The sequence below is a fragment of the Vidua macroura genome, chromosome 3, assembly GCF_024509145.1.
Source record: "Vidua macroura isolate BioBank_ID:100142 chromosome 3, ASM2450914v1, whole genome shotgun sequence".
In the NCBI taxonomy this organism is placed as follows: domain Eukaryota; kingdom Metazoa; phylum Chordata; class Aves; order Passeriformes; family Viduidae; genus Vidua; species Vidua macroura.
Window position 1 is genome coordinate 103751772 of NC_071573.1, and position 24804 is coordinate 103776575.

The 24804-nt window shown below is 36.9% G+C and overlaps 1 protein-coding gene across 4 annotated transcripts; it reads right to left on the reverse strand.

Annotated features, from left to right (window-relative positions):
• Window positions 1-13753: 13753 nt before the first annotated feature.
• RAD51AP2 (RAD51 associated protein 2) lies at window positions 13754-24152 on the reverse strand. 4 transcript variants are annotated; one of them, XM_053973516.1, is made up of 5 exons: window positions 24085-24152; window positions 23237-23286; window positions 19069-19934; window positions 17452-17544; window positions 13754-14807 (listed from the first exon to the last, which is right to left on the reverse strand). In XM_053973516.1, the coding sequence occupies exons 3-5, from the start codon at window positions 19796-19798 to the stop codon at window positions 14689-14691; spliced, it is 942 nt and encodes a 313-aa protein (XP_053829491.1). In that variant the 5' UTR covers window positions 19799-19934; window positions 23237-23286; window positions 24085-24152; the 3' UTR covers window positions 13754-14688. The 4 variants fall into 4 exon arrangements, with proteins under 4 accessions (XP_053829491.1, XP_053829492.1, XP_053829489.1 ...); XM_053973517.1 differs by lacking the exon at window positions 23237-23286 and having other exon boundaries at window positions 24085-24148; XM_053973514.1 differs by lacking the exons at window positions 23237-23286; window positions 24085-24152 and having other exon boundaries at window positions 19069-21048.
• Between the last annotated feature and the right edge of the window lie 652 nt (window positions 24153-24804).

Consider the following 24804-nt stretch of genomic DNA (forward strand, 5'->3'; position numbering starts at 1 on the left):
TTCAGTTGAAAGAAGAGACTTTTGCCTTGGATCACTACCTGGAAACTACTTGTGCATTTTTAATTAAATATAAATAATTTCTAGGTACAAAAACTACATCCAAACCCATCAATTAGTCCCTGTGAGTTGAGTGCCTACTAGTCAAATTATTTTTATAATAAGAATAATGATTATAAACATTTTCATTCTGGGCAAGTGAGCTCTGAGAGGTGATGCCTCTCCTTTATCTGTAGAAAACTGTCTTCCTACACGTAAAAAGGAGCTTCTCAAGGCTGGAAAACCCTCACTGTTATAGTATTTTCAAGTGAGGTGAGAAAAGCTGGTTTAAATCTGAGGCAAAAAAAACAAATGGGAATGTTCTCATTATCTCAGTTCTGTATTTATGGAGGTGTATATATGCAAAATTATGTGGCACCATGTTCCAACATGCACTTTTTGTGCTGGGAGGAAGGTAAAGTTGGTCTCTGAGATCCTGTCAATATACCATGACAGTGGCCATGAGCTGCCTTTCCTCCTTCAGCCCTGCTGCCTACTTTGTGTAGATAAAATATTTGCTGCATGGTTGATTCCAGAAAAAAATTGTGAACACTTCTTCCCAGGCATGGAACAAAATGTCAAGGGTGGTCTGTAAACCCATGTGAGACATCTGAAACCAAAAAAGAGGCTCAAGACCTAAGAGGTGCCCTTGTTGTCAGCTTTTTCTTACCAGCTCTAGGTGGTTTTGGTTGGCATCGTAACAGTTTTGGGTTTGTTCTGATGTAACATTTGACAGGAAACTGGATTTTGTCTGAAAAAAAGGTTAATTCTTTTTTTTTGGGAGGATTTTTAACGTTTTATCAGGGTGTTTGGAAGCCCAGATAAAATAGTTTTGACAGAAGAATGCAGTAATTCTGTTTAACTGCTGAGTTGCAAAACCTTTTATGTACCTGTCTTAAATTTCTTTCATTATGAGAAAGAACTGGTTCAGTGGCACCCGGTGTCCCTGTGGCACAGTGACATTTCAGGAATCATTCCAGTTCAGCTGGAAGCTGCTGGCATTTGACTAGCTTGGTTAGCAGTTCCACAGCACTTACAGAAAAAGGGTAAGTGTGAATAAGCTGATTTGTGAGCTTCAAGTCAGCCACCAAAGATACCAAGAAGCTCTGAATCTCAGACACTGTTTGAGTTGAATGAAAATTATCACAAAATCATATTTTAGATGCAGGACACAAGTCTGCTCAGTGAGAGTGATTAAAATAATAGCAAATTTTTCTCCTGATCTTTTTGTCTTTCCAATCCTTGTTTTCAGTGTATTTGGCATGAAAAAACCTTGTGCAGTCTTAGGAAAGTCTCCCTGCCAGCACCTTGAAGCCCGATCATGTGCCTGCTCTACTGAGGAACCTCCCATCTTCTCCACCTGTGGCAAAATTGCTCCCAGTGTGGTGTCTGCTCCTTCCTCCCTCACCTTCAAAAGCTTTTCCCATCCATGAGTCCTCACTATCTCCCCAGGAAAGAGCAATCTCACCTGTCTACAGAGCTCCTCTTGAGGGTGAGAGCCACACAAAGGTGAGCTGGACTCCCCCCTTGCTGACCAGACACTGCCATAATACCAGAGCAGATTATAAATTATGCCAAGGACAAAATTCCAACAGAAAGTAAAATACTATCCATTGCTCTTGGGTTGAAATAGTGATGATACACAAGCTTGAGTTAGCAATCCTTAATTGTCCCCTAGGGTTCAACTTGAACTTTTAAGACGAGCTTAAAAGCAGCTAGTTGTTTACAATAAATAACAATTTACTCTTATTTTGAGCCCAAGTTAAAGTCATTCCTCATTATATAAATGCTGACATGCTCTTTATGTGCAGAGCTTTCACTTTTTGGCTGAAATGTGAAGTCTGCACAACTTTCTTTCCGAATGCTCTTCAATTCCTTGGCTCATTCTTTAATTCCTTAATGCTCAAGTGCTACTCCTTTAAAGGTAAGGGGTTTGCTGCAGTCTCCCGGCCAAGCACCAATTTGGCACTTGGAAAACTTTGTCCAACTCCACTGGAGTTTCTTGGTGACACAATGGGATTCCTTGCTGTCTCCAGCTGCTGTGTAGTGCTCCCCACTGCAGCTCACAGCAGGCTGCTCCCCAGGAGTGTTGGCAATTCCTCACAGCAATGTAGATTTGCAACACTCTGGTGGGAATGTGTCTGCAGAAGATACAACTTCTAAAAGGTTGTCTTGAAGTAAGAGAGATCTGACAGAGACAGTAAATCCTACTGCAAATTAGTTTTGCAGACATAGAAGAAAAAAAAAAAAAGGCTTTAATATGTACAGAAAGTTCCAAGGAAAGGTATTCAGTCCTGACACAATTACCTTTTGGCTGACCTTTGCTAGATTTTGGAGAATGAATATTAATGAATCTCCAGCACAAAAGTAATTTAATGAGAAGAACTTACTTAACACAATATTTTAGCAGCTGGAAAGCTACTTCTTAGTTACCTAATAAATCTATTTGCTAAATTTTAGAGTAAGAGCACAAATGTATATTTAACATTAACATTATAGTGGGGTCTTTGTTTCAGATCATGATTAATTGGGAGCTTCAAATTGAAATAGACTTAAGAAAGATTAAAAATATTTCATTCAAACCCCAATATATATTTGCATGAAGCTTATTTACAAATATTATACCCTGTGATCTTTATACTTTCTAATATTACTTTCATTTTCTCACTCAAAAAAACAAAATCATAGTATCCCCAAATAATTTTCCCCTCAAGGTAAAATTAGGTGATATTTTTGTTTAAGTAGGAATTATCATTCATAATTTATATCATGTTTTCATTACATGGTTATATTTTAATTACAAGAAGGACTTGTTATTAAACAAGAATTTATAGTTTAATTGTAGCAAATGCTGATTTCACTTTGTTACAAAATCAGTGACAGTGAAGGGCAAGATGTCTAGAAAAGAGGCATCAGTTATTCTGATTAAACGTCAGAACTGATCCAAAGCACACAGATTAAATTAGTGGTGTCCTACTGACTTCAAGAGGCCTTGAGAAGCCAATCAATAACATCAATCAGAATTGCAAAGGAGTAGCCAAATCAGCTGCTGAATGAAGAAATAGCATTTAAAACATGCTTAAATGGTTACTGAAAAGTCAAACAATGCCAAAGAATTTAGTAGATTCATATTTTGATGAGTTATGTTCCTGTGCTAGCAAAACACCTTTCTGGTTGTTTGATTTTCCTGATTTTGGAAAAAAAAAAAAAGTTTAAAATTTGAATAAATTTGCCTACACTACATGGAGAAAGTGTAGGATTAAAAAAACATTTTACAAGAAATGTGTTGGAACGGCTGTGGGTTTTAAAACAGTGGATACATTGTAGCACTGCGGACAAAATAACAATTTATACTGACTGTACTGATAACATCCTTTCTCATGGCATTTGCTTGTGTATCCTCATATCCTCTCAGAACAATTTCAGGTTCTCAACCTCCATATTACTTTGCAGGATCAAAACCGAATTTATTCTTATCAAGTAGATTGCATTAGAGTATTATATCTGAAAACAAAAACAACCTTTTTAATCTACTATTAAATAACATGTAAGCCACTCATGAATCTTTACGAAATTGGAAAAAAAAAAGATATTTTCAGAGAATACTTTATGACATGTCAGGTGAAAATTTTGGTAAAATAACCAAAACCATGTGGCTGACATCTGCAGATTGCAGATCTGTGAAGAGTGCAGATCTATGAACATATAAATAATTGCAGAATATCAGAATATTCCTCTGTTTTGTTGGGTTTCAGTGTTACGCAAAAGATATTCCAAGCAGTGTAATCTGCTCTCAGTCGGGAAGCACAGCCTGACGTTCAGGCAGCACAGCACACTGCTCTCTTTAGCCAAACAGTACATTCACAGAAAGCACATATTTTTTTGATATTTGTGCAAAGATGTTCAGTCTTACTCTTCAGGAAAGATTAATAAAAGCCTGTATTTTGAAATCATATTTGCCTGATATTTAATTTGCCCCTCTTCTTTTTTTCAGACTGCTTGTATGATTCCCAGACCTATATTGAATAATTTTATAATTTTGTTACTCGTAATTTTCATACTATGTCATTATTGATGGCAGCAATCCTCTAACTGATATGAGGAAACATATAATAAATAATACAGCACCCTAAGAAATACAAGTGTGCATATTCTGAAAGTTTGCCTTGGTATGGGTTCCCAAGATAATTTTATGTAAATGTTATCACTATCATACTGTGTTGTGTTTATCCCCAAGGAAGGATGATTTTTATTCAGAACAGGGCCTTTGAGGGTTCCAATACTGCTGGGGCAAAATCCAGAATTATCCACCACAGCCTGCTTTAATGAGAGACTGAGGACATCAGAACACATAACCTCTGTCTATGACAGGGAGATGGTTAAATGGACATCATGAATTCCTTGCCTTTATTGAAAAGAACACTTTCTACCAGAATGTCTTAGATTCTTAGATTCAGGAAATTCGCACAAACATATGCTCTACATGACAAATAAATAAGAGGATGAATAAACCACTCCATCTCCCTCAGTTTCCTAGAAAGGGTCCAGACTACGAAAGTGCTTATCAAGATGTTCCAGTATATCCAGGAAGTGCTGCAGGAACTTCAATTGCTGCTCCTTTTACCTGAATCATAGCCTGGCAGCTCTCTTAAAACTGGTTTACTAAACTGAGAAAATTTAAAATAGAGAAGTTTACAATGACAGTAGCAATCTTGACAATCAGATCACTTTAATCCCAGTCTCAATAACAAAAAGAATGATCTGAGACATGACATTCAGATAATAAACAAATTATAATTTCAGCAGTTTCCAAAAGACTAGTTTAAATTCAGCACAGCTTTTAATTGTGGATACCAAAGCATTTGATACAGGCAAAAGAATAAAAAAAAGTTTAAAAATGTTTCCATAAAATGAAATGAAAAGATAACATCTTTCTGCCAAAAATGATATTGTGGAGTAAGAAATGCAAGGAAAGAACTTGAAGCAATTTTCTAAATTAATTAAATATGAAGGCAATGTGAGAGAGAAAGCTTCTAATAGACTCAGTATGATTTCATAGAGGCATATAATCTCAAATGCTGTGGTTTATCACCTGATATTGCTGGACTAAATGTAAAAAAGAGGTGCTTTACTCCTTTAGACAGCTCAGCTCATGAGAGGGACAGCTCAAAGGAGAGTTGTACTTCTGCTTCAAAATACTCATGACTAGAGGACTTACTTTTCAACATTAAATTTTTTTCCTGTCACTGAAAGGAAAAATAATGTTTCATAATGGGATTTTTTCAACTTCACCTTAGTCTCACCATTTGAATGAGTGAGGTGGTGCTGGAAGAAAGCTGTGGTTTGAGCAGAGAAAAAGTGTTGCCTGTGAAAATAGGTCAGACCCAGACTTATCCCACAGCCTGGGTTTTCAAAAGAAGTAGTTTGGGAAAATAACCTTAAGCAGCAAATATCAGGGCATCATGACAGTGAACAGAAATAGCATGGCTTGGAATAACATCCCCAGTTTAGCTATAGCTAAACATAAGAGGTTTTATTCATTTTTTGAACTATCAGACTGAAACAAGGAGAAAGTTTTGGAGACTTTTATTAGTTAAGAACATATTGCAAGCTTTTCAAAAGGTTATATACCATTATGACACCAAAATCATAACTTTTCTAAGCAGATATACTTGGATTTGACTTTTCTGTGGAGTGGATTCCAGTGAAACTGAAACTTCATTTCAAATGCTTCAACTTACAGTTATCTAAAAACTGAAATGATCAAACAATCAGTAAGGAGTCCATTTTTTATTCAGGAGTCACAACTCATTACTAATATCATCATCTCAGAAACTAATCCTCCTTCAAGAACTGATGCTAACTCCTGAGATCAAGATGGAGAACAAATTCTTTTGGTACATGCACAGCTCCTGCTCCAGGGGTCACTGTACTCTGCACAGTTTAGAACTCAGTGACACAGGAATATAAAAACTTCTTTATTACAAATAAAACAGTTTAGAATTATGTTCAGCAAAGTCACAAGGAGATAACAGCAGTTTCACAGTGTGCAGTTAAGAACAAGGATCTCAGAAACTGTATCTCAGAACACAGTATGGGACCACTGCAGTGGCTGTAATACTTTCTTAAATAAGTGGTTCCAGTTTCTTCTTCTGAAGCTCTTTCATCTTGTGCAAATATCTTGAAAGAAAATTCATAAGTTGAGAATGATGTAACAGGTTACACACGCACTTCTTGAGAAGGTAGAACAAGCAGCTGTCAGTTTCTATTAAAATAATTGCACAAAGTAGAATGTCTGCAGTCGAAGGACTGAGTAAAGTTACACCCACGCAATGTGACATCTAGAACATGCATCAGGCAGGCAGAATGTGAAGAAGTGGTGTTTCTTGAGGGAGTATTTAAATGCAAGCCCCCCACATTTTGTGAAAATATCCTGACTACTCACTGAGGGCAAATTCCTGGCCAGTTTTGAACTTGTGCTTAAATTTTAGTGCTGTAATTATATTGTTTACTTTTGTTAGCACAATCTCCACTGGAAACAAAATGTTATGTTTGATGTTAAATTAATTGTTTCCTTGATCCACAATGACTATTTTCCAGTCCTCTATTGCTATGAGAAAAACTCTGAAAATAAATAAATCTACTACAAAAAGAAAATTAAAAAAAAAAAAAAAAAAACAAACAAAAAACCAACAACAAAACCCTCTCTAATTCAGGCAATACTTCTCAAGTTTGGCTCAGCCACCAATCAAAAAACAGCCTATTGGACAGCCTCAAGAGAGATCACTTTTCCTATAAGGAAAGAGTATTTCATAAACTGTCAGTAACTCACAAAAGTACTGTGAGAGCTACAACAGTACAACAGAAGGACAAATGTGGGAGCAACAGCCACAGCATCCTGCCATGGGTCCAAAGTCAGTGCCACAACAGACAGCCTGGCAGTGGCAACAGGCAATGGCAGGCTCAGCTTGACCAGCAGCAGTCCAGCAGCAGCAATGAGCACAGCAAGGAGAGATGAGTGAGCAGGAAACAGAAGAAAATAATAATTTAAACTTCTAAAAATCCACTGTTTTTTCCAATGTAAAGCCAGAAGACATTGAGCTTCTTGCTAACATGGCAATCAAGGGAAATCATCTCCCTGAAATGTAGATGTCGTAGTGCCAGTGAAACAATATCAATTGTTTTCAAATTGGGAAGCCCAATATCACCTTATTTGGTAGTTCAGAATAATTGATGATGATAGAAAACCTCTGACACCACAACTTTCCTGAAGAACTTTTTAATATTTATGACAGATTTTTACACCTGTATTGTCCAAAAGTGTCCATTGCTGTTACATAGACATTCCTGAACTCTTTGGAAGAGACTGCCAAGGGCAAAACCACTGCTGGCTCTGTACAAATTCTAGTGCAAACATTGACAGACTCCTACTACTCCTGTTTGTTATTGCCCCAGAAGCATCACATACCTCCCTGTCATATAGACAAGTATCTCCAGGAATCTCTAAGGAATCTCCTAAGGATCTCTAGGAATCAGACTGATTCCTAAATCAGACTGATTTAGATTTTCTCCCAATATTTTCTTTGCTCGAGAAAAGCAGCTTGATACAAAAAAATAGTACAAGATTTGGCCCTAAAATCTCTCAATAGCCAAACGTCACATTTGACCACACAATTTAAGAAATCATATCAAATAGGGACTATTTTCTCTCTCCTTCCCTTGTTTTCCTCCCCCTCTTTCCTTTGAAGCTTCAGAAAAACAAGAACTTTAACAAAATAAGTTGGACAGCATGAAATATTGCTGCACTTGGGATTACTTTGTGCTCTTAATAACATAGTTCATGCAGGTAAAGATTCATCCTAGAGATAAAAGCAATTAAAATACAATTCCATGTTCAATATTATTAGTTCAGCATTTTAGTAAATGTTAAGATCCCCATAATGAGTCCTAACATTGAACTATTTTTATTCCCTGCATAATCTAATTTCATTAACTTATCTGGAAAATGCAGCAAATACATTATGCTGTTATTATTGAATGTGAAAATACATTCAGCAATGTGCAGATGGAAACTTGTTTGTATATATTTCTGGGCTAAAATGAAATGTAGGTGGAGAATGAATATAATGAAAGACCTGATACAAGCTTGGACTGCTGATTTCTTAAATGGAATTTTTTTAATAGAAGAGCACAAACATGTATTTTTAAAAGCTGGATGAACAAATAGGAATAGCTCTGGGCAGATCTAATCTGCATGGCTTGCACTTACAATATGCATTAAAGAATTCAAGCTGACATTGACCTTGGCAGCACTTACAAAGGAAGAATTTTCACAAGGATGAACATGTCGTGCGCTGTGTCTTCAGTTTTGTGAACAGTCTTGAATTTTTTTTCAAATGTTCATTTCTCATGGCTCCAATCTCTGTACCTTATAATTATTTTCAAGCAATAGCATACTAAATCTATGGGATAAAAGAAGAGCAGTGTAGTGTGGCACACAAGCATAATTCAAGCTTTCATCATCTTTTAAAAAAAATCCTCTTCTGAAAAATGTCAATAGAGATCCTCTTCTAAAAATATGTCAAAACATATTTTTCTACAACTTTCCCTTCTCGCAAAAGTTATTTTTTACATATATATTGATAATAACAGGGATTTTTTAAAATAAATAAAATATACGTGTAAAACAGAAATATACATACATAAAAGGAAATAAGCACAGAAATACTCACAAACCCTTTTTAGGAAGCAAAAGCAGAGTTATATTTAATTCTCACAGCACTCTCCTTATGACTATGGCTCCAAAATCAATGTCTTGTTCAAGTTCCCTTGGCCATCACACTCCACAGGTCCCTGAGAAATGAAGATTTCTAACACTACTGATTTTCAGAACCATTTCTGCCCACCAACTCAAAGCTGGGTGAGTCAGCACCCCCTGTGATAGCACAGGCTTACAGGAATGTGGCGAGGGAAGAACAGTGAGACCATTCCCCACCCACCCATGGCCAAAGAGCCCCTGTCACAATGAAAATATCGGACAAGACCAGTAGTTCATGGCAGCTGCTCAGTTTTAGTGCACGTCTGTGACACAAACAAGTTAAGTTCACAACTTTGGCAAGCACAGGCAGGTAAGTTTTGCTGGAACTAGGCAGAGTGTGGGAAAGTCTGACTCTACTTGCTTTCAACCATAATAGCAGAACCTCAGAAAATTCCAGCAAAAAAGAAGTTAAGGAGAGGGAAGAAAGTCAGGTATGAAGAAGAACAAGTTGATATGTAAGATAAAGCACACAAAAGCTGGCCCAAATGGCATATAAAACTTTATTCATTTTCTCAAGGAAATGTTTTCTCCAAAAAGTGTGAGAATGTTTGGAATGGATGAGAAGAATTAAACTCAAAATCCATCTCCAGACTATTTGTAGGACACTGCCTTTGCCAGGGACAGTTCCCTGCCCATTGCATACATGTAATTCATCCCTTCACTCATGACTCCATCATCATCCTCCTCCAATTAAGCAGAGATATTTTAAAACTGAAACATTTCTTTATCTACCATATAGAAATAAACCAAAGATTGCTCTCTTTAAAATTTACAGACTGAAAAAAATTACTTTCAAAACCCCTGGGACAGAAACCAAGTCTTTGTTGCAATATTGTGCAGTAAAGAGTGAGTTGTGAGCAGAGATCCTGGATGCTGCTTGAATGCAGACCTAAGAATAACAGAATGTCAATGCTAGAGAGCACTTTATACAGCTAATTCTTCCACCTTTAGGTCCAAGTAACAGATAAAAAAGATTTTTCAACTCTTGCACTCTATTGAGAACCCTGACTGTAGCAAAGCTTCGCCTAAGTCCCTCCACTGATCAATGGAGAAAGATAGTTCTGTCCCAAAGGCAATTCAGGTCACCTTAGGGCCTATCTTACTTTATTGACTGGGGTTTCCCAAGTCAATTCAATCTGTTTCTCATCTCTCCACATGCAGCCATAACATCTGTTACAATTTCTGAAATCTATCATTGCCAGTATGTTAAATTACAGGCTCCAAAATGTCATTGGTAGTAGGAATATATATTTCGATAATAGGTTAAATATGGTAGGCTTTACATGTGCATATATATATATATATATATACACACATATATATACATACATGCTGAAGTACTTATTTTTCACATTTTTTTGTGAAGTTTTGCATATTTCTGCATTTTTAAGCTTTGACAGAAAGTGCTTGAACAGCGGATTATTCTATGCATCTTTCTTAGTGCATACACTGAATATAACTTATATTGAATTTTCACTACAGCTCCTGGCTAAAAATATTTTCATAATTGAAGGGGCCTTGTAGTGGGAAAATTTCAAATAATGGAGGACACATTTCTATGGTAGCATCGAATCAGATCAAATACCAAATCGTAGCATATATTTTATAAAACAAACATCTCTTTACTTTTATTATTTTATCAGATCATGATAGACTAATTTTTCACATGAAATTAAACATAACTTGTTAAATTGCTGCAGTTCCTAAAGACAACTATCAACCATTCATCTACCACACAGACTGTAAATGGGTGCCTTTATTTACATTTTCACCTCAACCATTATTGACAGAAATAATTTTGAACAAAATTAACTTTTCATTTTCCCAGATACTTTTAAAATGTACTTCTAGTTTACCTGGCACTGTGTTTAGAAATGCTCTACCTGTGGCTCAGCAGGAACACAGCAGGGGAAGTGACCTCAGTGTCTTGGCTAGGGGAAAAGAGTAGGTACGTTCTCCAGTGGTGTGTGGGAATAATGATGGGATGTCCATGCTAGGAGCAGAAAATTAAAATCCAAGCGGAATGTGAATTGTAAGACCAAAAGTGGAACTCTTCCCCAACCACATGAAACTTCTTGGTAAAGTGTATTCACAAAATGCCTTGTCACCATCTTCCTTAATGCACAACCTTTTGATAGATACAGTTATTTGAACCCTTTCTTCAAAGGCTTCCCTGAAATTTATCATCTGTTTTGGTTTGGCAACTGTCTTCCAACAGTAGGAGGAGTAACAGGACTTCATTACCTGTTTCAATTCAATTCCCTGATAGAGGAAACAACCAGACTTCTATATGCAGGTGTTGTTATTAAATTGAATTTTAATAATCTTGCTTATATTCACTCATGAATCGCCCACATTTATCCAAAATACACTGAGAAGAACAGTTTTAACTTTGCATCCAGTCATTTGAAAGGCAGACAAAAAATACATTCAATTACTATTTATTAAAAAATCACATGTATTGGTAGATATAATGAAATTCAAGGTTTTCAGTAGGCTATAATTGAATCCTTTTGTATTAAACAAGCCCAAACTATATCTATTGTTCTAGCAGCTGATATAAAATGATTCAGAAATTATATTTAAGCTTTCCTGCATAATTATTAAAATATAATGACACTTAACAACTGCATTTGTGTTACAGTCAGCATTAGCAAGCTTAGCTAACTCAAAAAACATCACCAGATACGGTGTCTGCAACAGGAAAATTGAAAATCCATACATATTGCTTCAATCAGATACGCAAAGACATATGGTGGGATCTTGGCTTGGCATTTTCCCGTGCAACTCCGAAAGTCCCTGGAATGGCGCCAGCTTCCATCGCTGCTCTGCACAGCTGAGAGCTCTTGTGCTGCTCCCCAGCAGAATGAGGTACCTGAGCTATTCCTGCTGACGGTGGCTGGGGAAGCTGAAGCTGGCAGAAGGCCAGGCAGCATTCCCAGTGCCAGCCCTTCCTCTGTTATTTAAGATGAGGGCATGTTGTTAGCAGCTCTCTCCAGCTGAATGAGCAGTCAGACATGAAGTTTACATAATATCTCAGCTGGACTTTTCTACTTCTCTGCATGGTCCAATTTTTGTTGTTTTGTTTGACTTATTGTCTGGGTTTTTGTTTGGGTATGTTCCAGAATCTTTTCCAGGATATTTGGGGACATTCTTGCACAAGCTGAACCATCAAACACAAGGGAGTTTGCTACTGAGTATAAATTCAGCGAATTAAGACTTTATGTCTTGAAAAAGTAGCCTGTGTACCTCTGTCTTCTGCAGACAAGAGCATTGTAGTATTTTCTTATATAAGCATCAGACAACCAGGCATATTTTAAAAACAGGTGAGTTCATTGATTTAATAATAGGCAAAAATGTTCTTCAGTGGAAAGATGATTAGCTGTATAAACAATGCTGAGGTCATTTCAAAGAATCTTTCTATTATATTAATTTCTGCAGATTTTAGACTAATCTGAGTTTCTAGGCATAGCAAATTTTACTATAAGGCAGAATAAAATTGCCTAAATATTTCAAGGAACAGTTTATCCTTCAATTTCAGAATTACCTATTTGAATGCTCATTACAAGTACACTTTGGTGGGGTCACATCATCTCCATACAGGACTTTGTATTGAAGTTATCGATTTCAGAATGACAAAGACCATTTTCTTGGGTCTATTGGACACAATGGGTTATAAATGCAGAAGTATATCTTCCAAATCTTAAGAAATCCTCCTACTTTAAATATCAACCTTTAGAAATATGACCTAAAAGAGCTATTGATAAGACATCATGCCTGGCAGCCAGTTCATATCTGGCAGCACTCAAGAACTGTTTGCCCATTTGTGAGGACAAAACTCCAGGGGGACATTCCAATGCCTATAGACCAGCTCCCCTTGCTCTGGGCCAGCACACAATATACAAGACTCAGCTAAAGATTTATGATCAGCTTCTTCTTGCTGGGATCCAGAGAAACTTAAGTTGATACTTCTTGCAAAGCACTGAGAAACTAGAATGCCTCTACCAACCCTTAGCTGATATTTAGAGGTTGCTGTTTACCATAGGCCCTCAAGCAGCTCCACAGTGTCACCCTGCCAAGTTGCCCTCTCTGAGACAGACATGTCTGCTGCTGATGGTGAAGGTGCAAAAGTCATCCATCCATGCATCCATCCATCCATCCACCCATTCCTGTCCCCAGCTGCTGCCTCATTTGCATACTCCCAAGGGAGTTGTCTAATGGCCCTGCCCTTCTAGGGGCTGTTTCTTAACATGTGTCCCATTTGTCCACTTGTTTAGCCCTTTTAAACTTTTCCATAAATTAGTTATACTGATGAAGGATAATGTATTGCCCAGAACTATGCTTGCAATTAGCATGTACAATTTTACATTTGCATCACCACATTTTTAGTGGGAAAGTTAGCAACTTTTTTTGTTTAAAATTACATTAAAATTTAAATTAAAATTTAAACAGGTGCACTCCATTTACTATACCTTTTGGACAATCTGTGGTCAACAGATCAGTTTAGAAACTCTTATTTTAGAACCAGCTGTTCCTAGAAACAAATTTTCATCTGAGATTCTTACTATTTCATACAAAAGGAGCTATGAACCAAATTATGACTCTTTTTCTAGATTTTATTGTTTCATTGATTTCTCTCAATATTGTGGACTAAATTTTTTTTTCTTATTGAGATCCTTATAACATAAACATACTGATATGCTTACTATTACATATGATATATTCTGAATGTCGCTGCTAAAGAAATTAAACTTTGAAGTTACTTTGTCTTTGCACTGGTGCTAGAGATTCTATAAAAAATTTTATCTGCAGATAAATTCCCTATCAATTCACTTGCTCAGTTTCCTTGTGTCAGCTGCAACCACATATTATTATTTTTGTCATTCCATCACTGTTCTGTACCTGGAATACTCTCTTATCCACTGCAGGGTGAAATATTCTCTGTCTAAAAAACTCTGTGCAATCACAGATGGCTTTATGCTTTCTTCTGAACGCCTGTTATTAGATTACTCTTGTTCTGACACTTCAGGAATTTTTTTCAGACTTCACTCATGTTTGTTTCTTGTTGTGCTTTTATTCAGTTGAAACTGCCTCTATTCTTTATAACAAAAATATCAGTATAGTAACAATTAGATGTCCCTAACCAAAATCTGCATGCTTCAGAGCATTCCAAATGTCCCCATTTCTCAAGATACATGATCTTCAGAATTTATGCACTGTTATTTTGCCTCCATGATGTACGCAATGGAATCAGTACCTTCAGATGAGACAATCTGTCTGTAGCATTTATAGCTTTATTCCAACTCTTTGTCTAATGGGACAAGTACATGGAACTGGAAATACCTCAGAGGAAACTGCCACTGAGGCCTAAAACATAATCTTCCTTTTAGCAATCTAAACTTAACTTCCTGAAATTCTCTTCTACATCACTCTAAACATTTGTAACAAATCTCTTTAAAAATACTTACTGAGTTTTTAAAACTACATAAACACACAGAGGATTCTAAGGATGTGTGGATGTGGCAGAAAATTTCAACTGTATATTTTAATAGATGAAAAATACATGACAGATTTTATTAATATTACATAAACTTTAAAAGGAATTCACCCTTCCATTAAAACTTCTACTAGTAACATTCATTATAAATCCCTTTGCTATCAAGTATTCACAGGAGTATTTCTAAATAAATCACTAACAAATACTGAAATATTAATATCTAAAACCCCTTAAACCACAAAGATCAAAGTACCAAAAAAAATTAATGTTAAAACATTTCAACAGTTTTCAAGCAGAGTTATCCCAGATGTGAAGGTTGGTAAAAGAATCCAGGAAGTCATTTCAGATAAGGATGAAGCTTCTTTGGCCGAGCCTTTCTTGACAGCCCAATCCTGATGGGGCCCTTGCAGGTTTTAAGAGGCTGTACTCTTATGACATCACGAGAAAAAAAGTATCCTATATTTAAAAGAAAGAATCAAAAATGAAAGCAGACCCAGAATTCTGTATGATATAGACAAGAATCACATCCTAACAAAATAGATAAATTAGACCAATATTAATTAAGCAATCCTTTACTTCATCCTATCCCACCTCCAGTCTGCTGCAGAGCATCTAACAGATTCTTTTGGGCTGAGAAGGAAATGCTTGCAGCTGGGTCATGTGCAGATTCTTTCTGATTAGAATAATCTTCAGCCCAACATTACATAACTTTCCTAACAGACTGCAAAGGCTCACAATTTGATACAAGTTAACATTTCAGGACAGAGTGGACATGCTGAGGTGGATACACTTTAATACTCACAATTAGGCTGATGTCTTGCCCTGTGCCTCTCATTTTACATAAAGCAGGATAGGATGATGTCTATTTTCTGTTCCACATTCTATTAGGTAAGGTATGCACCATGTAGTGATCTCTAGCACTGATCAGTGTAGTATCAGTCATCCTTTAGAAGTTGTTCTGTTTTGCATAAAATAATACTCACTGGGGCAGAATAGAAGACCCATGACCTTGTTAACTAGAGATTAGGACAATGATTCATCTGGAAGAAGAAGGGGTCAAATTTCTCAAGATCTTTTCCAGTTCTATTCTGCATCATTCTATAAAACAATGAAGCACTGAGCAGTTAGCTAGAACATCAAATTGTGTGTGTATAAGAGTTTTAGGTATTCAGCTGGTATCCTAGTAATGGGAGAGAAAAATTTCTCTAAGACTTTTACAAGAATTTTGAATGGTGGGATGAGAAAAAAATCCCAGAGTTCTGTTCTTAAGTCAATGATGAGACAGCAGTGCTGCTATGTCTTTTGTAAGACTTGTAAGAGCCAGCTGGAAGAGGAAAGGCATGCACTGAAAGTCAGTCAAGTGTTGTGGGTTTATAGGTAGCCAGGAAAGCATGGTTGTTAGTCACAGTAAACTGTAAAGCTACTGGAGTATAAATCTTCTTGTCCCACATAGGTATCTCCTTTCCAAAGCAATCACAGGTTCTGTGACAAGATGTGATGGGGCAGAATCCTACTGAAAAATAGAGGGAGACAGTCACACATCAGCATAACTTCTGACATTAACTCCTATCAGTACAGTAAGTATAGTATTTCCCCTGACAAAACCTGGTTTCAGAATAACCTCCAAGGCAACTTTCAGTGTAAATGGAAGAGAACTGTCTCTGCCAATGTATCTCCTCAAGGAAAGATGATACTCAACAGTTTCCTATTTGCCATCATCTGAGAAGGATGATGAGGGGAACACTCAATTTTTTCAGGTTCTTCTACTGGAAGAATACTAGGTTCCTGTTGATTCTGACAAAACACTGGAAAAAAAAAAGGTATAAAATGCCCTAGAAATATACCACTGCCCTAACAACCTGCACAATTCCTCAGCAATCATGGAGGAAAAAAGGAGACACTCATTGCTAAGGTCTCTTCCCGAACATTTCTGGAGAAGCTCAGATGGAAATTTAGAGAACACGAGGAAGCAATGTAAAGGAAATAGACATAACAGCAATGGAGAAATCATCTAATTTCCTTTGTCCTTAACCCTGCAGCACAAAACAGCAGGGAAAGAAGAAAAGGAAAAACATCCAGCTTCAGTCATGGGAGGAACACTGTTTCACTTAGCAAGTTTCAATCTCATCTGAACAAGACTTCCAAGAAGATGTTAATATCAACCCCCTTGGTGTGTTATGTACAATACAGCATTCTGGAATCTGAATTTCCCTAAGCAATAACAATACCTACTATGTAAGTCAGAAACTAGAATCCACATCACAAAAATTATAACATCTTAAAGAGTAGTGACAAAGAGCAAAGAAGTAAAGCAGAATTTTCTGTAACATTTTGCTTTTGGTATATGAAATATTTTTACAAGATGACATAACTTCAATAAAATATAGGTGAAAAGAACACCAGAGTTCATCTGTAACTGTTTTTCAGTCTCTTTATTTCCCAGAATGGCCTGAGAAAAGGAAACAGTTTCTGAATTCTCAAACCAGAAAGTTGTCCAACAGTTTTAACCGATGCAATGGGGAATAAAAGTCAAAATAGCAGTAGATGATTTCACTAAGTAAAGCAGAAGTTTATTTATAGCCTTTCCTTGACAAAGTTTTTGAATTTCATTTCAGAATAAACCAAATGCCTTGTTTTACTGTTTCCATATGTTGGAAAAACTGCCAAAACATGTGTTTTGAAATCCTAAAAGATCACTTTACAATATCCTTCTGGATTTCCTTCCACAATGGGTACAAAACTGCAAATCTTCAAAAAAAGTACAGTGAATCATGTTCTCCCTGTAGTATATCTTGGCTATATTACAATGATCGAAGGCCCAAAGATGTTTGTTCCAAATGGCTCCAAAATAAGCAACAAAGGAAACCCCATGTTGTTAAAGTTCTTTTCTTCTCTCCAAAGAACAAAAATACTCATCAGTATGGCTTGTTCTGTGAACCAAGCCGAAGACAGGACACTTTTCTAGTAACCTACAACTAAACCAAATGTGATTTCTGGAGATAGAAATAAAAAGGGAAGAAAAAAAAATACAAATGTTTGAGAAGTAAGTCTATTAGCACTGGGATTTGTGGTATAAATTGCAGCATAATGTAACTATTACCTCCTTCTTTCTGTAAATTATAGCTTTGTTCCTTAAAAAGCGTGCCGGGTAAAAATACTGGATCCCATGTGTATGGATATCTATAGGCTGCACCTAAATAGTGTTAAAACAAACAAAAAAAAATACATTTAAGTTTTTTATTTGATTATTAGAAGCAAATAATTACGTTTGTTTCATCTAGTAATTAATTTGTGGTTCTTGTTGATTTCATTAAAACATGTATGTGCACACTATAGGTAATGTTAATGAAGCCACAAAGTCTCATTCTCAGAGGCTTGCAAAAAGTTGCTTCTACACCTCATGAAGTTCTCCTTTACATAAATGCAATAATGCAGTTTTTAATCCTCTGCTGACATATCAGTTGCTCCACTTGGATCTTCTTATTCCAGGCTTAAGCAGAAAAGTGATCACTTGCTGAGCCATTTTCCCAGTATCTGTTAAGTTTTCATGCTCTGCAAAGCATTCAGGTGTGACTTGCAGCACATTATATTGTTAAAGCTCTACTGAACAGAATTCCTTCTGGGGTTTTTCTGTGACACCTTAACAATTTCTTCCCAGACACTACTTACTTTCATATCCCCTCTGAAATGTTCACTATATAAATTTAGAGCCAAAGCACTGAGAAATTTAGCTCTGATGACAATTTTGAGATAGCTGCATTTTTGTCAGGTAATTTACCAAATGTGACCAAAGCATAAACCTCAGCAATTTTGTTTGCAGCTGTGAGATCTCATCACTTCTGCAAACTGAATTTCAGGTCCAAAATCTGACAAATACACAGTCTGAAGAGTTGTGCTTTTTTGAATAATTTACTTATCACTTTTGAGTTATTTATGCAAGGTAGAGCATTTGCAGGGTTTTCTTCCCAGTGTCCTTCCTCAACTCATTAAATATCTCTTGATTATCTAGCAAAACTCTTAAATCTTAATAATCATATTTTCCCACATCCTATTTGTAATGGGGATTGAGCTTCTCCAGGGAAAAAATTTGAAAGTGTTAAAACCAGCAGCATCTAAATTTTGAACAAAGATAACTATATAAGTTGTATGAGTTATATAGTTATATTCAAGATCAGGTTGGACAGGGCACTGAGCTGTCTGATCTACTTGCAGATGACCCTGTTTGTTGCAGGGGGTTGAATTTGACGACCTATAAATATCCCTTCCAACCCAAACTATTCCATGAGTGAGTCCATGTCATCAGTGAAAGGAAACAGTTGTCTCCTTTGTAAACATTGTATCATGTTTTAGTTGAGACTTTTTCTCTTTTTGGGTGTGCATCTCAATGTGGTTTTGACTGTTTTAAGGAATTTAGGGCTCATTGTGATGAAATCAGACAAGATGAATAATCTGAAACAGAATGTGTATTAATGCAGGTTTCAGCAAGCCTGGAGCTGACCAGCTGAATTCTGAGCTGCACCTGTTACAGCACAGTGTGCAGTAGTGCGGGATTTTTTGGTTTTGGCTATTCATAGGCAAGTACATTTGTCCACCAAACTCTGAATTCCATGAAAACATGAAATTATTTGAGTTGAGAAATATACCTTTAAAGCAAATTAAATATTGCCTAATATTTAAATTTTCTTAATTACATAAAACAGTAATTCCATGTGCTTGCCTTTTGCAGGAGAGTGCAGCAATTCTTTGCTTGACATTCTTGAAATAGAATATTCCTTAGATACTTGCTGGTCTTCATTTTCATTTAATATCTTTTCATGAAATGAACTTTCATTAATGTCAATCATGTGTTTTTCTTTTGTGGTACCACAGACTGGAGAAGAAATACGTATTTTCCTTTGCAAATCCCTTGTCATGTTTTCATCTCTTCCCTCAGCATTATTTAATTCACAGTAGGTGTTGGGCAAGTTTGTTTCCAAAATAGATAAATTGTTTACATTTTCTTTGCTAATTTCATGAAACATACGTAGCTCTTCTAGCACTAAATCAAATTTTCTCTTCAGTTCAAATTCATGTGTGATTTTATTTTCTAAGGGTAAATACTTATTTTTTACATCTTCAAGACATCCATTGTTCATTACGGATAAAGGCATTTTTAATTCCTCTTCTGCAGCAATGAATGTTTCAGATTTATCTTCTGAATATGACATAATCAAGTAATTCATTACAATCTCACATTGACTTTCATTAGTTACATGCATTTGTTCATAAGTTCTCTCTTCCTGTTCTTTTACATATTCAAGATGTTGTTTCAAAGTTGCTGGCTCTGAACTGCCTGTCTTATTCATCGGTTCGTGGCCTTGTAAAACAAGCTGCGCTGTTTCTTTAGCCGCTAATTGCAAGTATGTATCTGTCACGGCAGGACTGCCCGTGGATAGATACTGTACCATGGCAGGAATTGTTTCACTTGCCTTTTGTTTGTCTGCACTTGAGGAACTCCTGCAGTGCCCATCTTCACTTATTTCTCTGTTGACAAACGAGCTGCTATCCAGTGGCAAAGTGACAGACTGATAAATATTTGAGGAACTAGGAAATAAATTTTCAGAAAATAAATAAGTATTTTGGTCATCTACTTTTTTATTTGCTAGATGTGGGCTACAAGTACCTAAATCTTTGCAATTCTCATGTTTGTTTATTTGTCTATCTAGCAACAGGACAGAATTATATTCTTCTGTGGTTGCTTTTGGCTGCTCAGATGGAATTAAGACCTTGTTTGATTCAACAGGCAAACACTGAATTTCTTTTGAACCAGTGACTGCACTTCCTTCACATAACATTTTTTGGATAGAACTGTCTTGCTTTACAAGTGGGATCTGGTCAAAGTCTTCAGAATCAGTGGCTAGGGGAATTTTTTCGTATGTGTCAAAAATAGAAAAATATTTTTTATAAAGAAAATCATGACAATTCGTTTGCAACTCTTTTGGATTAACACATTCTTTTTCATCAGCATTTATATAACTAGAGTTACCCAAAAATTTTTTCGTGGTATATGTTATTTCATTAGTGACTTCATTTGTAGAAGTTATGCCATTTCTATATCCAGTTGTTTTGTGTTTCTTATTTTCATATAAAACAAAAGGGATAGCTTTAAATAATTCTACATTAAAAGAACTATTAAGCCTCATGCTTAGTTTGTTCTTCTCCTGCTTTAGGGCATTTACTGATATTTTCTGATCTGTACTTTTCTTATGTACCTTTTCAAATTTCGATTGTGAATGAGCAGGAAAGTAACTCTGGTACCTAAGATTGGCTCCTATCAGATACCGTACTTTTGTGATATTACAGCAATAGATCCTGTGTAGTGAAGAACTATCAAAAGAGCCCTGCAGCATGATAAGGTATTTCGCTGGTAAAATTTGCTTTTTCATACTGTTTTTGTGACTGACTAACCTCAAATCAGGGGTAAACCCTTCACTCTCTCTGAATAAGAGGTGATGCTTCCTGACATGTCTTCCCTTACATAATCTGATCTTTTGGTTATGAAAGGGAGCTCCTCTTTGAAGGAAAGCATACTCTTCTTCACCTGCAGTTCTATAAAAGCATCTTCTCTGCCATCCATTATGCAACTCAAAATCAATGCTTTCCACAAACCTAGAACTTAAAAATCCTGGATACGTTTTATTTTCATTAAGAAATCCTGTGGTTTGCCTCCAATAATTTTCTGTGCATGTGTTTAACTGATTTTGCTTTCTGCCACATAAGGACTGTTTCTCTCCTTGCATAGACTTCCCCTCAGTTGTCAATATAGTATTTGTGCTACTGAAAAAGGAAGCAAGCATTTTCTTTAGTACCTCCACCTTATGATGCTTTGAAACAACAGCCAGCAAACACATGAATATTTTATCATTGTGGTTCCTATTTATAGTGCTCTTTACTGACTCTTGAGCATCACACTGCTCTTTTAATGTGTCATGGCAATGAGACCAAGGTGTAACACTGTCATCCTGACACGTGGCCATATCTTCATGGAAAGACTCGGTCCACATCCTGACCCATCCAAACAGCATGTTTTGAAATGAAAACTTTAATTTGAGCATTTCCTTCCCCATAAATACATTGCAACTTGCTCTCTCATCTGGAAAATTCTGTACAATAATGCAAGGACAATTACTTTTAAATGTAATATTTTTTGTTGCATAACTTTGGAAATCAAGTATTTCCTTTGTGGAGAGTTTTGATTCTGCTTCATACAAACAAACAGCCCTGTTGGAATCATGCACACTACAGTGTACGTTTAACTTATTTTTCTCTAATGCTTCTGTTGTTACTGGAATACTCATCTGCATATGAAACGTTTCTGCATTCTCATTAGTGCTCTTCCTCCCCCTTCTCTGCACAAGATCATTAGAGCTGACATATTTCTCATTCTGAACATTTTTAGCACTAATGTAAATGTGAATCTTTGACTTCTGGTCATCGTCACTCTCTGAATTCTCCATTATTTTATCTTTGAAGTAATTTTCAGCAAATATTTTATTATATTCAGTGTTAGTGCTGTTGCATCTGAAATAAGTTCCAGATACTTCTTCTTCTGCCAAAGTGCTGTGCTCCTGTTTGTTAATTGGTGGACAATTATTTTCTTTAAATTCAAAACCAACAGTTGAAACTTTTACACTGCTTGTATAATTTTGCATTTTTTGTTTCCCTATCTCAGATATTTTTTGCACACCATGTGTCTGTTTAGATTGCATTAAAGATGGTTCACCTTCAAAATTCTTCCAGTCTGCTTCCCTAAAGTTAGTTGATTCTTGTTTATTATTTATTTTATTTGAAATCCTAGGAAATTGAAAATTAGGGATTTCCAGTGGTTGTATTCTCTTAAGAGGTTTCAATGTTCGAATTATATACATTGAATTATTTCTCTCTTTATTATCTTCTTCTGCAGTAGTTTCCTTATCGCAACTGGAATAATTTTTATCTTCTGCAGAATATACATTTTTCAGAAATTTACTTTTTTTATGTTCTATGCATGAAAACAAAGAATTTGTTCCACTCAAAAATGGAATTTGAAAACGCTGGTATCGCTGCCACTTTTTATTGGAGACAGATTTTTGACTTAACAATTCTGTCTGAAACATGTGTCTGTTTAATGAAGTAACTGAGGAATTTTGTTTGAGCTCATTATCCTCATTTCTTTTATTATTTTGTTCTATACTGTTGTTCTGCTGCACTTGGGGTGGGTTTAGTACCGGTAGATTTTGGCATGTGTCAGCAGTGCTCGACACATTGAGCAGCTCTGTTTCAAGGGGTTGTCCACCTACATTCAGGGAATTGTCATCTTCTATAGGATTTTGGTCTTCATTTTCAGGACTCCATTTTTTGGTGAGCGCTTCATTTTCTGATAGTCTACATGCTAATTCATTGCTACAAGCCTTAGAACTGAAAAACTCTCTCATACAAGTTTTTCTTGCTGTATCACAACTCTGTTTTTCTAACACCCAGTTGTTTTGTCTTTCTGAAAAATATAGGAGTTCATGTGGTGATGTTTGGACCTTGCTCCCACAAAGTCTGCTTTGTTCTATCTTTTGCTGATCCTCTTTCTCTCTGATTTTTTGATCACTTTCTGCTTTATTTCTCTTTGCATAAAGGTAACATTCAGTTTCATCTGGTGATGCAGATAAAAATCTTTTGGAATATGTACTTTTCATGCTCACAAAAATAAGTACTATATTTGCAGAGACAGTCCTGAAAGCTAAAAATATTAAAGTTTTAGGCATAAATTGTATCTTAATGATTTCCAAACTCTGTAAGAAAAAAAAAAAATCATTAATTCTATAATCTATAGAATCTATTGCAACAATTATATTTGCTATATATACATTACAGACCTGAGATAAAGGCAGGATCACTGAACAACATTCTAAGCCAAGATCTAGAACTTAAGAAAAAAAAAAGGTTTACTAAAGTTGTGGATTTTTGCAAAAATAAAATGGATATTTTGATATGATGACAAGTTAAGGATATGAATTGCCTTTTCTAATGCATTTGTTGCACAGTATTTTTGCCAAAAAAAAACCCTGAATACTGAGAACAAATGCAAAGAAAGTAATAACAACTGATGAAATCCTCTAAATCTGAGAGTAGATCCTTTCAAACTCTTAAAATTTTAATTGTTAAAAGAAATTTCCACTCTTGTCTTCACTGTGTGCCAAGTTGTAAAGTGCAACTGTAAGATAGTTTATCAAAAGCTCTTGGGTATTCCAAAACACTGTATCAGGTTTTATCCTCATATGCAAAGAGGCAGTTCTGTTGCAGGCACAAATCTGGGTTGTTAAATGTCCTGGTACTGGTGATGTTTAGTGCATGTTTCTTCAAGATAAATGTACTCATCAGTTTAATTTAAAAAGTGATCTGCCTCTTATGAAGAACATAATTTGAATTAAATTCTGTATAGTTATTGAGAGGATTTATCACACTTGTATCAGCCTGCCTCGTCAATGTCTCTGAACAACCCAGTCACAGCGCAGAGCTGACACCTGAGAGACGACAGGAACATATTCAAAACCTTTCATTAACTACATAATTAAGATAACTAATTTTCTTAACCAGGACTGCAAGATTCGGTAATCACGTACTGTTCCTAACTTGACAGATTTACTTTTTTAATGGCACAGGAAAATCTATTTTGGCAAGGAGCACAGTGACTGAGGGATATACCTGTAAAATGAATCCTCACCTTCAGGGCTTTTCCGCCTCCCTTAAGGCTGCTCTGACCCTCCCTGAGGGGTTCCCCTCGCTGCAGTGACAGGACTCCCCTGTCCTGTCGCCGAGGTGGTTTCCCTCTTGGCAGTCACCCACCTCCTCCCTCCCCTGGGAATTACGTGTGAAGGCAGCCGTCTCTCCCTCTCAGTTTGTATAACCTCTTGTAAGCTTTCCCTTTTCAGCCTTCCGCAGTGTTTATCCGAGAGCCTCGGTCCCGCCGTGTGGCACTCGCCGGCGGAGCATCCCTCAGGGGCGAGGGGCTCCCCCGCAGCCAAGCTGCCTCCCCCCGCCTCCTCCGCCCTCTCCGGGCGTTGTCTCCTCCCGGGGATCGGAGTGCCCAGCGCTCCCCTGCCCTCAGATCTCGGGGTGCGGGACTGCCCTGCTGGTAACCGGGAGGCGCGGGCCAGGGTCCTCCCGCCACCCTCAGGGGTTCCCGCTGCTGCCGCCGCCCCGGGGCGGGAACAGCCTCCGAGGCGGGAAAATCCCGCCCGGCCGCCCGCCGTGAGGGGCGGCCCAGTCCCGGTGTCCCTGTCCACGGGGAAGAGGCCGGCGGCTTCTCCTCGCCCCCGGGCACCGAGCGGCTGGTTGGGATTCATGCGCCAAACGCTGCGGGTCGAGGCGCCCGGCGGCCGAGGGGCTGCGCTGGGTTGGAAAATCCTTTATTTTTTGCCTAAGCAAGGCGTACCACGGAGCA

What these genes read in the sequence shown, in the direction of transcription:
- RAD51AP2 (XM_053973514.1), bottom strand. Translation starts at nt 20,776, where the DNA reads ATGAAAAAGCAAATTTTACCAGCGAAATACCTTATCATGCTGCAGGGC. An exon ending in GCTGCACTCTCCTGCAAAAG is followed by an intron (nt 17,545 to 19,068) that starts GCAAGCACATGG and finishes AACACTATTTAG; the next exon opens with GTGCAGCCTATAGATATCCA. An exon ending in TAATTTACAGAAAGAAGGAG is followed by an intron (nt 14,808 to 17,451) that starts GTAATAGTTACA and finishes TTTTAAATATAG; the next exon opens with GATACTTTTTTTCTCGTGAT.